Below are 15,372 nucleotides of genomic sequence, written 5' to 3' on the forward strand. Positions count from 1 at the left end.
GCGGGGGCTTGTTGGGCACTAGGACCGGTGACTTTGTGCGGGGGCTTGTTGGGCACTAGGACCGGTGACTTTTTGCGGGGGCTTGTTGGGCAGTAGGACCGGTGACTTTGTGCGGGGGCTTGTTGGGCACTAGGACCGGTGACTTTTTGCGGCGGCTTGTTGGGCACTAGGACCGGTGACTTTTTGCGGCGGCTTGTTGGGCACTAGGACCGGTGACTTTGTGCGGGGGCTTGTTGGGCACTAGGACCGGTGACTTTGTGCGGGGGCTTGTTGGGCACTAGGACCGGTGACTTTTTGCGGGGGCTTGTTGGGCAGTAGGACCGGTGACTTTGTGCGGGGGGTTGTTGGGCACTAGGACCGGTGACTTTGTGCGGGGGCTTGTTGGGCACTAGGACCGGTGACTTTGTGCGGCGGCTTGTTGGGCACTAGGACCGGTGACTTTGTGCGGGGGCTTGTTGGGCACTAGGACCGGTGACTTTGTGCGGGGGCTTGTTGGGCACTAGGACCGGTGACTTTTTGCGGGGGCTTGTTGGGCAGTAGGACCGGTGACTTTGTGCGGGGGCTTGTTGGGCACTAGGACCGGTGACTTTTTGCGGCGGCTCTCCTCCAGTGATGCAGCAGCGCCTCTCCTGTCGGAGCAGATGCGGGTCAGATGTGCTCTGCCAGGAGTTTCCGCTGGAGGATGCTGATTATCCGCGGCTCCGGCAGATCACTCGCTGTCCTTTGCTGCTCCCTGTGGCTGCCACAGCTGACTGTTTCCTCTGTGTGTTGAGGCCTCGCTGCACCGAGCTCCCAGTTGCTGACTTCTGGGCATGTTGGGATTTCTCCGCCCGGCCCCTGGTGATGAAGCTCGCTCACGTCCGTGCCTGGATCAGGTTGTCGGCCCCTGAAAGTTCCCAGTAAGTTCTTCCTTGCACTCGCTGTCAGAGATGTCTGATATTGGGGGAATTGTGGCTTTCTTACACCCGGTGCCATCCTGTGCACCCTTCCTGGACTGCAGGGGTTAAGGCCGGCTGCAATCAGTGGCGTTTTCTGCATGAATGTGGCTCGGCTTGGGTATTACATTAGTGGCTGGATGTCCCATATAGCAGAAAATACCCGCAGGTTACAGGGAAATATCCGTCAGGAGTGGAGAGCACTTAGCTGCCGTAATATCGCCCTCATTTAAACGCCCACTGGATTTATTTTGGGGTCATGGCAACAATGGCGAGCTCTTAACTCTCCGTCCCTCCATGCCCGCCCTGTGTAGAGTGCCAGGCTGGGGTCCTCTCTCTGCGCCCGGGGTCCTCGCTCTGCGCCCACCTCACCTGCTCACCATTTTATCCTGTTCTCCTAAAAAAAAATGTGGGGAAATCATTGTAGGGGGCTCAGGATGGGTGAGGACCGTCGGCTCCGGGCACCGGGAACATTGTGAGAAGCAGAACAGAAAAGTTCTAAAAGTGCTGCTACATTGTATCCCTGCGAGCGCTGATCGGGAGACCCTGTACGTACAATGTAAATGAATACAATGTTGCAATTATGGTCCTGATGGATTCAGTCTGGATTCTTATCTGATTCCCACCATTAGATGCCGGGTAATTATATCGCAGGGGGGGTTGTCAGCCTATTATCCCCAGCCTGTAATAAGCCCCCCTCCCCCGCCGTCTACCCCTGATTTATAGGTCCAGTCCCCCCTTCCGGCTCATCTATGGGGAGCGGGAGCTGCTACTGGAGATCTCCTCTCTTGTTGTACTTGGCTCTTAACAGGCAGCGATTAAAATCCGAGAACGACTGTCACAATCTTGTCACTATAATGAGCGTGTTCCACGTATGACAGCAGACGCCGCGGCTCACATCCGAAGGCTCCGGCGCGGATACGCCGGGATCATCAATGGAACATATCGCACGGTATTCATCCAGACGTCCGATTTTATACATCAGCAGCGAAGTAAATGGATGAAAAGAGTTCCCTGGATTAATAATTACAATTTATGTGTGAAAATCGGACGCGTTACAGGAGGCGATTTTTTTTGCGACGTTTCCACCACGCTAATGAAATACGGAGGGCGCGCTGCGTTCTTCTCTGTCCTATTAAATAACACTGGTCGTAGTGCGAAGTTTCCTCCATCAGACTGAATATACAATCGCCTCCAGATCCCACTGTCGCTCACCGTAAGAGCTGACAATCTATGATAGCGGGGGCCATGTCCTATTCTGTGAGACTCGCGCCACACTCGCTTTACGGCGCCGCTTTCACACCTCAATCGCATCGGAGATTGATGCTTGGTTACTTTGTATCACTGGGGGTTTGTTGTCAGTGATGGATATTTTGCACGCTGACAGCAGTCGTTTGCCGCGGTGATTGACGGCTGGGACCAGACTGGTATTTAATCTGGAGACCAGATGTGAGACAGTGTCAGGGGTTGTGCAACTACTGTTCCTCCTCATAGTCTATTATCTCCGCAGACGCCGGGAGCAGCGGCCACTACCTGAGCCTCGTCTGCTGTCCTCATGCGGAGAGGACGGATTGCAGCATGGTTCCCACTTTAGTTTTAATTGTTTTCATTATTACAGTGATCTATTCTTCTGATTATTATATCCCCCACTCCCCACACGTGGATATCCGTCCCCATTATAAACCCGCCACCCACAATATTGTAGCAGAACGCCGTTTAGGGTAGGAACACGGGAAGTGTTTGGAGAAATTTTTGCATCTCCTGGCGGGAAACACCAGCGGCTTTTTTTACCGCATTTTCAGTGCATTTTTTTATGCTTTTTAACCAGGTTTTTGATGCATCTTTTATTCTTTTTTTTTTTGTACATTTTTCACAATTTTTTAATGTGATTTTTTTTCATGCATTTTTTTATGCTTTTTTAATGCATTTTTTTTCATGCATTTTTGGTGCTTTTTTTCGTGCATTTTTAGCGTGATTTTTTCCCACTCGTTAGTATAAGTGAAATCCGCAGCAAAAATGCTGAAAGAGTTAACATTCTGCAGCTTTAAATCTGCAAAGAATAAAAGCGCCGTGTGCACGAGATTCTCATTCACTTTTCTGGCATCAGAAAATTATGACAAATCTGCGCAGAAAAAACGTGACAAATCTGCGCAGAAAAAACGTGACAAATCTGCGCAGAATAAACTAGACAAATCTGCGCAGAAAAACGTGACATCTGAGCAGAAAAAACGAGACAAATCTGTGCAGAAAAAACGAGACAAATCTGCGCAGAAAAAATGTGACAAATCTGAGCAGAAAAAACAAGACAAATCTGCGCAGAAAAAATGTGACAAATCTGAGCAGAAAAAATGTGACAAATCTGCGCAGAAAAAACGTGACAAATCTGCGCAGAAAAAACGTGACAAATCTGTGCAGAAAAAACGTGACAAATCTGCGCAGAAAAAATGTGACAAATCTGAGCAGAAAAAATGTGACAAATCTGCGCAGAAAAAACGTGACAAATCTGTGCAGAAAAAACGTGACAAATCTGCGCAGAAAAAACGTGACAAATCTGTGCAGAAAAAATGTGACAAATCTGCGCAGAAAAAATGTGACAAATCTGCGCAGAAAAAAATGCGACAAATCTGTGGTGTGTGTACAAGATCTAATGAATAAGAAGTAATAATGATTGTGTTCAGTGTGAATACTCGATACTTTGTCTCCCCTTCCAATGCGGGAAATCTGCAGCGTGTGTACAGGTCCTAATGAATAGTAATAATGATTGTCTTCAGTGTGAATATTGGATACTTTGCAGCTCCTTTTTTGATGTAGTAAATCCGTGGTCATGTGACCGGTGCCGTCCTGCGACGCTTTGTCACTTTCTCCATCTCTTGCAAACTTCATATAAAGATGCAACAGTGAGAATTGGGGAGGGGGCCCCATCCGCTCCTGCCCCCCCATTCCGCTCCTGCCCCCCATTCCGCTCCTGCCCCCCATTCCGCTCCTGCCCCCCCCATTCCGCTCCTGCCCCCCATTCCGCTCCTGCCCCCCCCATTCCGCTCCTGCCCCCCCCATTCCGCTCCTGCCCCCCCATTCCGCTCCTGCCCCCCCATTCCGCTCCTGCCCCCCCCATTCCGCTCCTGCCCCCCCATTCCGCTCCTGCCCCCCCCATTCCGCTCCTGCCACCCCATTTCGCTCCTGCCCCCCCCATTCCGCTCCTGCCCCCCCATTCCGCTCCTGCCCCCCCCATTCCGCTCCTGCCCCCCCCATTCCGCTCCTGCCCCCCCATTCCGCTCCTGCCCCCCCATTCCGCTCCTGCCCCCCCCATTCCGCTCCTGCCCCCCCCATTCCGCTCCTGCCCCCCCATTCCGCTCCTGCCCCCCATTCCGCTCCTGCCCCCCCATTCCGCTCCTGCCCCCCATTCCGCTCCTGCCCCCCATTCCGCTCCTGCCCCCCCATTCCGCTCCTGCCCCCCCCATTCCGCTCCTGCCCCCCCCATTCCGCTCCTGCCCCCCCCATTCCGCTCCTGCCCCCCCATTCCGCTCCTGCCCCCCCATTCCGCTCCTGCCCCTTCCCCGTCCGCTCCTGCCCCTTCCCCGTCCGCTCCTGCCCCCCTGTCCGCTCCTGCACACCCCCCCCCCCCTTCCCCGTCCGTATCAATCAGGGGGTAATTACTCTTACAATAACAGTTTGCTTTTGTTTCTGGCTCCGGATGGCTGACGGTTCCTCACCGGACACTTTGTGTACGCAGCGCCCCGGCTGAGTTATGTTCTATTCTTCCTTGTGTGGGTGATTTGTCACAGAGTCACTGGAGTGTAGTGCCGGGAGGCGCGGGGTTAACCTGACATTGTGCCGCTGCCGCCGGTGACCGGTAAGCCGTTATTTTGGGATTTGCGCTGTGCCGGTTACGTTTGTGTGGAGTTTTGGCTGCAGCGGAGACATGTGCACTTAGTGTTTGATGTAATGGTGGGGTATCCCCCGACCCTCCCCCCCCACCATGTTCAGTTAACCTCTTACCTGCTGGTGTGTAGAAGAGAAGCTGTTATAGAACGAGCCGGTACCTAAGCAGTGTTAACGAGTGATGCTCCTGAGCGATTGGGGGGATTTGTGGGAGATTAGGTGGACTTCAGAGCTGTCACCTTTTGCGCGGAGCTGTTTGCCTTATCTGTGGATGCGTGCGGTGAGCGCAGGGTCTCATTATTGAAAGCGACCACCCTGGAAATGCTCTACACATGTTCCTGCGTGCGCCGCCGTCCGCCGGTGTCATTTTATTAAAAGATACTTTAATTAAGGAAATAATTGTCTGTAATATAAAGTTTCCCGGCTGCCGCTCACACGGAGGAGAAGCGATGGCAGCGCCGCTCACACGGAGGAGAAGCGATGGCAGCGCCGCTCACACGGACGAGAAGCGATGGAAGCGCCGCTGACACGGAGGAGAAGCGATGGAAGTCCCCATTAACCCATCCCCATTAACCCCCATTAACCCATCACTGCCAGGCTGCCCCCCCCTCCATTAACCCATCACTGCCAGACTGCCCCCCCCCCATTAACCCGTCAGTGCCAGGCTGACCTCCACCCCCCCCCATTAACCCATCACTGCCAGGCTTACCTACCCCCACTGTGACTAACGTCAAGTGCTAAAATGTATCCGGTATCTGCTCCGCACATATGGCGGCCGCTGACGTCTACAGCCAACAAATCCATCAGGAGCCCCCGAAAGGATTCCGGGGATAAAAATAGATGGAACTTACGTGCCCCCCAAAACTGCTGAAATACTAATACCGAGCGTTATATGATCATTATATCACAGTGAGCGTTATATTCAGGGCTGTGGAGTCGGTAAGCCAAACCTTCGACTCCGACTCCGACTCCGACTCCTCAAATTCTCTTGCACCGACTCCGACTCCGGCTCCGACTCCGACTCCGGCTCCGACTCCTACATATATTGCTTATAGTTAGGTGAAAAATTTATTGTAGTACATGAATATGTGTATGTGAACATCAGACATTTAATAATTTTTATGATACAATAATCAAGATATTTGGATAGAACATAAAATATATTTATTGGAATACAACTTTAGAACACAAAAAACTGTAATAAATTGTAAATATGTAATACACTATGTAATATACAGTAATATACAGTAGATTACATATATATCTTGTGTGTGTATATACACTGTGTATATATATATATATATATATATATATATATATATATATATATTTTACATATTTACAATTTATTAGTTTTTTGTGTTCTAAAGTTGTATTCCAATAAATATTTTATGTTCTATCCAAATATCTTTTGATTATTGTATCATAAAAACAATTAAATGTCTGATGTTCACATTGTACTACAATAAATTTTTCACTTAAATATAAGCATTATACTAAATGTTATTATTTAGTAAAATATTCAGCACATTCTGCATTGCACTCCTGTCCCCAATTTATTATATATTTTAGGAGTCGGAGTCGGTGCATTTTATACCGACTCCGACTCCGACTCCGACTCCACCAAAATGAGCTCCGACTCCGACTCCGACTCCACGACTCCGACTCCGACTCCACAGCCCTGGTTATATTATATGTGGAGTATTATATCTCACTGAGCGCTATATTATATGTGGAGTATTATATGTCACTGAGCGCTATATTATATGTGGAGTATTATATCTCACTGAGCGTTATATTATATGTGGAGTATTATATCTCACTGAGCGTTATATTATATGTGGAGTATTATATCTCACTGAGCGTTATATTATATGTGGAGTATTATATCTCACTGAGCGTTATATTATATGTGGAGTATTATATCTCACTGAGCGTTATATTATATGTGGAGTATTATATCTCACTGAGCGTTATATTATATGTGGAGTATTATATCTCACTGAGCGTTATATTATATGTGGAGTATTATATCTCACTGAGCGTTATATTATATGTGGAGTATTATATCTCACTGAGCGTTATATTATATGTGGATTATATCACACTGAGCGCTATATTATATGTGGAGTATTATATCACACTGAGCACTATATTATATGTGGAGTGTTATATCTCACTGAGCGTTATATTATATGTGGAGTATTATATCTCACTGAGCGTTATATTATATGTGGAGTATTATATCTCACTGAGCGTTATATTATATGTGGAGTATTATATCTCACTGAGCGTTATATTATATGTGGAGTATTATATCTCACTGAGCGTTATATTATATGTGGAGTATTATATCTCACTGAGCGCTATATTATATGTGGAGTATTATATCTCACTGAGCGTTATATTATATGTGGAGTATTATATCACACAGTGCGCTATATTATATGTGGAGTATTATATCTCACTGAGCGCTATATTATATGTGGAGTATTATATCACACTGAGCGTTATATTATATGGGGAGTATTATATCACACTGAGCGCTATATTATATGTGGAGTATTATATCTCACTGAGCGTTATATTATATGTGGAGTATTATATCACACTGAGCACTATATTATATGTGGAGTATTATATCTCACTGAGCGTTATATTATATGTGGAGTATTATATCACACTGAGCGCTATATTATATGTGGAGTATTATATCTCAATGAGCGCTATATTATATGTGGAGTATTATATCTCACTGAGCGTTATATTATATGTGGAGTATTATATCACACTGAGCGCTATATTATATGTGGAGTATTATATCTCACTGAGCGTTATATTATATGTGGAGTATTATATCACACTGAGCGTTATATTATATGTGGAGTATTATATCACACTGAGCGCTATATTATATGTGGAGTATTATATCTCACTGAGCATTATATTATATGTGGAGTATTATATCTCACTGAGCGTTATATTATATGTGGAGTATTATATCTCACTGAGCGTTATATTATATGTGGAGTATTATATGTTACTGAGCGCTATATTATATGTGGAGTATTATATCTCACTGAGCGCTATATTATATGTGGAGTATTATATCTCACTGAGCGTTATATTATATGTGGAGTATTATATCTCACTGAGCGTTATATTATATGTGGAGTATTATATCTCACTGAGCGCTATATTATATGTGGAGTATTATATTATATGTGGAGCATTATATTATATGTGGAGTATTATATCTCACTGTGCGCTATATTATATGTGGAGTATTATATCTCACTGAGCGTTATATTATATGTGGAGTATTATATCACATTGTGCGCTATATTATATGTGGAGTATTATATCACATTGTGCGCTATATTATATGTGGAGTATTATATCTCACTGAGCGTTATATTATATGTGGAGTATTATATCTCACTGAGCGTTATATTATATGTGGAGTATTACGGTATATCTCACTGAGCATTATATGTGGAGTATTATATCTCACTGAGCGTTATATTATATGTGGAGTATTACGGTATATCTCACTGAGCGTTATATGTGGAGTATTATATCTCACTGTGCGCTATATTATATGTGGAGTATTATATCTCACTGAGCGTTATATTATATGTGGAGTATTATATCACATTGTGCGCTATATTATATGTGGAGTATTATATCTCACTGAGCGTTATATTATATGTGGAGTATTATATTATATGTGGAGTATTATATCTCACTGAGCGTTATATTATATGTGGAGTATTATATCTCACTGAGCATTATATTATATGTGGAGTATTATATCTCACTGAGCGTTATATTATATGTGGAGTATTATATCTCACTGAGCGTTATATTATATGTGGAGTATTATATGTTACTGAGCGCTATATTATATGTGGAGTATTATATCTCACTGAGCGCTATATTATATGTGGAGTATTATATCTCACTGAGCGTTATATTATATGTGGAGTATTATATCTCACTGAGCGTTATATTATATGTGGAGTATTATATCTCACTGAGCGCTATATTATATGTGGAGTATTATATCTCACTGAGCGTTATATTATATGTAGAGTATTATATCACATTGTGCGCTATATTATATGTGGAGTATTATATCACATTGTGCGCTATATTATATGTGGAGTATTATATCTCACTGAGCGTTATATTATATGTGGAGTATTATATCTCACTGCGCTATATTATATGTGGAGTATTATATCTCACTGAGCGTTATATTATATGTGGAGTATTATATCACATTGTGCGCTATATTATATGTGGAGTATTATATCACATTGTGCGCTATATTATATGTGGAGTATTATATCTCACTGAGCGTTATATTATATGTGGAGTATTATATCTCACTGAGCGTTATATTATATGTGGAGTATTACGGTATATCTCACTGAGCATTATATGTGGAGTATTATATCTCACTGAGCGTTATATTATATGTGGAGTATTACGGTATATCTCACTGAGCGTTATATGTGGAGTATTATATCTCACTGTGCGCTATATTATATGTGGAGTATTATATCTCACTGAGCGTTATATTATATGTGGAGTATTATATCTCACTGAGCGCTATATTATATGTGGAGTATTATATCTCACTGAGCGTTATATTATATGTGGAGTATTATATCTCACTGAGCGCTATATTATATGTGGAGTATTATATCTCACTGAGCGTTATATTATATGTGGAGTATTATATCTCACTGAGCGCTATATTATATGTGGAGTATTATATCTCACTGAGCGCTATATTATATGTGGAGTATTATATCTCACTGAGCGCTATATTATATGTGGAGTATTATATCACACTGAGCGTTATATTATATGTGGAGTATTATATCTCACTGAGCGTTATATTATATGTGGAGTATTATATCTCACTGTGCGCTATATTATATGTGGAGTATTATATCTCACTGTGCGCTATATTATATGTGGAGTATTATATCTCACTGAGCGCTATATTATATGTGGAGTATTATATCTCACTGAGCGCTATATTATATGTGGAGTATTATATCTCACTGAGCTCTATATTATATGTGGAGTATTATATCTCACTGAGCGTTATATTATATGTGGAGCGTTATATTATATGTGGAGCGTTATATTATATGTGGAGCGTTATATTATATGTGGAGTGTTATATTATATGTGGAGCTTTATATTATATGTGGAGCGTTATATTATATGTGGAGCTTTATATTATATGTGGAGCTTTATATTATATGTGGAGCGTTATATTATATGTGGAGCGTTATATTATATGTGGAGCGTTATATTATATGTGGAGCTTTATATTATATGTGGAACGTTATATCACACTGAGCGTTATATGTGGAGCATTATATTATATGTGGAGCATTATATTATATGTGGAGCATTATATTATATGTGGAGCGTTATATGTGGAGCATTATATTATATGTGGAGCATTATATTATATGTGGAGCATTATATTATATGTGGAGCGTTATATTATATGTGGAGCTTTTTATTGTATGTGGAGCATTATATTATATGTGGAGCATTATATTATATGTGGAGCATTATATTATATGTGGAGCGTTATATGTGGAGCGTTCTATTATATGTGGAGCCTTTTATTATATGTGGAGCATTATATTATATGTGGAGCCTTATATTATATGTGGAGTGTTATATTATATGTGGAGCGTTATATTATATGTGGAGCGTTATATTATATGTGGAGCGTTATATTATATGTGGAGTGTTATATTATATGTGGAGCGTTATATTATATGTGGAGCCTTATATTATATGTGGAGCGTTATATTATATGTGGAGCGTTAAATTATATGTGGAGCGTTAAATTATATGTGGAGCGTTAAATTATATGTGGAGCGTTATATTATATGTGGAGCGTTATATTATATGTGGAGCTTTATATTATATGTGGAGCGTTTTATATGTGGAGCCTTTTATTATATGTGGAGCGTTAGATGTGGAGCATTAAATTATATGTGGAGCATTATATTATATGTGGAGCGTTATATTATATGTGGAGCGTTATATTATATGTGGAGCATTAAATTATATGTGGAGCGTTAAATTATATGTGGAGCATTATATTATATGTGGAGCGTTATATTATATGTGGAGCGTTATATTATATGTGGAGCGTTATATTATATGTGGAGCGTTATATTATATGTGGAGCGTTATATTATATGTGGAGCCTTATATTATATGTGGAGCGTTATATGTGTTGCGTTATATTATATGTGGATATTATATGTGGAGCCTTTTATTATATGTGGAGCGTTATATGTGGAGCATTATATTATATGTGGAGCGTTATAAGTGGAGCTTTATATTATATGTGGAGCGTTATATTATATGTGGAGCGTTATATGTGAAGCGTTATATTATATGTGGAGCGTTATATTATATGGGGAGCGTTATACAGTTAGGTCCAGAAATATTTGGACAGTGACACAATTTTGGCGAGTTGGGCTCTGCATGCCACCACATTGGGTTTGAAATGAAACCTCTACAACAGAATTCAAGTGCAGATTGTAACGTTTAATTTGAAGGTTTGAACAAAAATATCTGATAGAAATTGTAGGAATTGTCACATTTCTTTACAAACACTCCACATTTTAGGAGGTCAAAAGTAATTGGACAAATAAACCAAACCCAAACAAAATATTTGTATTTTCAATATTTTGTTGCGAATCCTTTGGAGGCAATCACTGCCTTAAGTCTGGAACCCATGGACATCACCAAACGCTGGGTTTCCTCCTTCTTAATGCTTTGCCAGGCCTTTACAGCCGCAGCCTTCAGGTCTTGCTTGTTTGTGGGTCTTTCCGTCTTAAGTCTGGATTTGAGCAAGTGAAATGCATGCTCAATTGGGTTAAGATCTGGTGATTGACTTGGCCATTGCAGAATGTTCCACTTTTTTGCACTCATGAACTCCTGGGTAGCTTTGGCTGTATGCTTGGGGTCATTGTCCATCTGTACTATGAAGCGCCGTCCGATCAACTTTGCGGCATTTGGCTGAATCTGGGCTGAAAGTATATCCCGGTACACTTCAGAATTCATCCGGCTACTCTTGTCTGCTGTTATGTCATCAATAAACACAAGTGACCCAGTGCCATTGAAAGCCATGCATGCCCATGCCATCACGTTGCCTCCACCATGTTTTACAGAGGGTGTGGTGTGCCTTGGATCATGTGCCGTTCCCTTTCTTCTCCAAACTTTTTTCTTCCCATCATTCTGGAACAGGTTGATCTTAGTCTCATCTGTCCATAGAATACTTTTCCAGAACTGAGCTGGCTTCATGAGGTGTTTTTCAGCAAATGTAACTCTGGCCTGTCTATTTTTGGAATTGATGAATGGTTTGCATCTAGATGTGAACCCTTTGTATTTACTTTCATGGAGTCTTCTCTTTACTGGTGACTTAGAGACAGATACACCTACTTCACTGAGAGTGTTCTGGACTTCAGTTGATGTTGTGAACGGGTTCTTCTTCACCAAAGAAAGTATGCGGCGATCATCCACCACTGTTGTCATCCGTGGACGCCCAGGCCTTTTTGAGTTCCCAAGCTCACCAGTCAATTCCTTTTTTCTCAGAATGTACCCATTATATATAGAATTGTATTTCTGAACATGTTTTTGTAAACAGCTAAAATAACAAAACTTGTGTCACTGTCCAAATATTTCTGGACCTAACTGTATGTGGAGCATTATATTATATGTGGAGCTTTATATTATATGTGGAGCGTTATATTATATGTGGAGCATTATATCACAGTGAGCGTTATATTATATGTGGAGCGTTAGATGTGGAGCGTTATATTATATGTGGAGCATTATATTATATGTGGAGCGTTAGATGTGGAGCGTTATATCACAGTGAGCATTATATTAGATGTGGAGCGTTATATTAGATGTGGAGCGTTATATTATATGTGGAGCGTTATATTATATGTGGAGCGTTATATCACAGTGAGCGTTATATTATATGTGGAGCGTTATATTATATGTGGAGCATTATATCACAGTGAGCGTTATATTATGTGGAGCATTATATTATATATAGAAGCGTTATATTATACGTGGAGCGTTATATCACGGACGGATCGGCCCCGGGAATGTCCCCTCGTCTCTTCAGACCTTTCCACCATTTTTATTCTATTTATAAATAAACTGAAAATATTTGTAAATTCCACAATAAACCTCATTACAAAAGAAATGGATAAATATGAGATGGATACGCAGGTGTGAGGCGGATACGCAGGTGTGAGGCGGATACGCAGGTGTGAGGCGGATACGCAGGTGTGAGGCGGATACGCAGGTGTGAGGCGGATACGCAGGTGTGAGGCGGATACGCAGGTGTGAGGCGGATGCGCAGGTGTGAGGCGGATACGCAGGTGTGAGGCGGATGCGCAGGTGTTAGGCGGATACGCAGGTGTGAGGCGGATGCGCAGGTGTGAGGCGGATACGCAGGTGTGAGGCGGATACGCAGGTGTGAGGCGGATACGCAGGTGTGAGGCGGATACGCAGGTGTGAGGCGGATGCGCAGGTGTGAGGCGGATACGCAGGTGTGAGGCGGATGCGCAGGTGTGAGGCGGATGCGCAGGTGTTAGGCGGATACGCAGGTGTGAGGCGGATACGCAGGTGTGAGGCGGATACGCAGGTGTGAGGCGGATACGCAGGTGTGAGGCGGATGCGCAGGTGTGAGGCGGATGCGCAGGTGTGAGGCGGATGCGCAGGTGTGAGGCGGATGCGCAGGTGTGAGGCGGATGCGCAGGTGTGAGGCGGATACGCAGGTGTGAGGCGGATACGCAGGTGTGAGGCGGATACGCAGGTGTGAGGCGGATACGCAGGTGTGAGGCGGATACGCAGGTGTGAGGCGGATACGCAGGTGTGAGGCGGATACGCAGGTGTGAGGCGGATACGCAGGTGTGAGGGATACGCAGGTGTGAGGTGGATACACAGGTGTGCGGTTCATATGTAGATGGATGCATAGATGTAGGTGGGACATCTCTGTATAGAAGACATGAAGGTGAATATAAGATGAGATTAAACGGTTCATCCCCATCTGCTATTGTAGACGTATACTGTATGTATGGTTCATGTTGTCTTTTTCTCGCTGTTGGGGGCGCACGTCTCTGTATTTGGGGTCTTCTTCCTTGGTCGGGGGCACACGTCACTGTATTTGGGGTCCACTCCCTTGGTCGGGGGCGCACGTCCCTGTATTGGGGTCCGCTCCCTTGGTCGGGGGCGCACGTCCCTGTATTGGGGTCTTCTTCCTTGGTCGGGAGCGCACGTTTCTGTATTGGGGTCCTTTCCTTTGGTCGGGGGCGCATGTCTCTGTATTTGGGGTCTTCTCCTTTGGTCGGGGGCGCACGTCTCTGTATTTGGGGTCCTCTCCTTTGGTCGGGGGCGCACGTCTCTGTATTTGGGGTCTTGTCCCGTTCTCTGGGGTGCACGTCTCTGTATTTGGGGTCTTGTCCCGTTCTCTGGGGTGCACGTCTCTGTATTTGGGGTCTTGTCCCGTTCTCTGGGGCGCACGTCTCTGTATTTGGGGTCTTGTCCCATTCTCTGGGGCGCACGTCTCTGTATCGGGGGTCTTGTCCCGTTCTCTGGGGCGCACGTCTCTGTATTTGGGGTCTTGTCCCGTTCTCTGGGGCGCACGTCTCTATTTGGGGTCCTCTCCTTTGGTCGGGGGAACACATCTCTGTGTGTGGGGTCCTCTCCTTTGGTCGGGGGTGCTCGTCTCTGTGTTTGGGGTCTTGTCCCGTTCTCTGGGGTGCACGTCTCTGTATTTGGGGTCTTGTCCCGTTCTCTGGGGTGCACGTCTCTGTATTTGGGGTCCTCTCCCTTGGTTGGGGGCGCACGTCTCTGTATTTGGGGTCTTCTCCCTTGGTCGGGGGCGCACGTCTCTGTATTTGGGGTCTTGTCCCGTTCTCTGGGGCGCACGTCTCTGTATTTGGGGTCTTGTCCCGTTCTCTGGGGTGCACGTCTCTGTATTTGGGGTCCTCTCCCTTGGTTGGGGGCGCACGTCTCTGTATTTGGGGTCCTCTCCTTTGGTCGGGGGCGCACGTCTCTGTATTTGGGGTCTTGTCCCGTTCTCTGGGGTGCACGTCTCTGTATTTGGGGTCTTGTCCCGTTCTCTGGGGTGCACGTCTCTGTATTTGGGGTCTTGTCCCGTTCTTTGGGGCGCACGTCTCTGTATTTGGGGTCTTGTCCCGTTCTCTGGGGCGTACGTCTCTGTATTTGGGGTCTTGTCCCGTTCTCTGGGGCGCACGTCTCTGTATTTGGGGTCTTGTCCCGTTCTCTGGGGTGCACGTCTATGTATTTGGGGTCCTCACCCTTGGTTGGGGGCGCACGTCTCTGTATTTGGGGTCTTGTCCCGTTCTTTGGGGCGCACGTCTCTGTATTTGGGGTCTTGTCCCGTTCTCTGGGGCGTACGTCTCTGTATTTGGGGTCTTGTCCCGTTCTCTGGGGCGCACGTCTCTGTATTTGGGGTCTTGTC

The 15,372-nt window shown here is 44.5% G+C and overlaps 1 protein-coding gene across 1 annotated transcript in view; it reads left to right on the top strand.

The window, feature by feature from the left end:
* Positions 1 to 820: 820 nt before the first annotated feature.
* Positions 821 to 15,372, top strand: part of LOC142301535 (transcription factor SOX-5-like) — a 250,350-nt gene continuing 235,798 nt past the window's right edge. Inside the window, exon 1 of the mRNA XM_075342551.1 lies at positions 821 to 899. Coding sequence (XP_075198666.1) covers positions 844 to 899 — 56 coding nt within the window. The 5' untranslated portion in view covers positions 821 to 843. The remainder of the gene's footprint in view (positions 900 to 15,372) is intronic.

Source organism: Anomaloglossus baeobatrachus, chromosome 4 (assembly GCF_048569485.1).
Source record: "Anomaloglossus baeobatrachus isolate aAnoBae1 chromosome 4, aAnoBae1.hap1, whole genome shotgun sequence".
Classification (NCBI taxonomy): Eukaryota; Metazoa; Chordata; class Amphibia; order Anura; family Aromobatidae; genus Anomaloglossus; species Anomaloglossus baeobatrachus.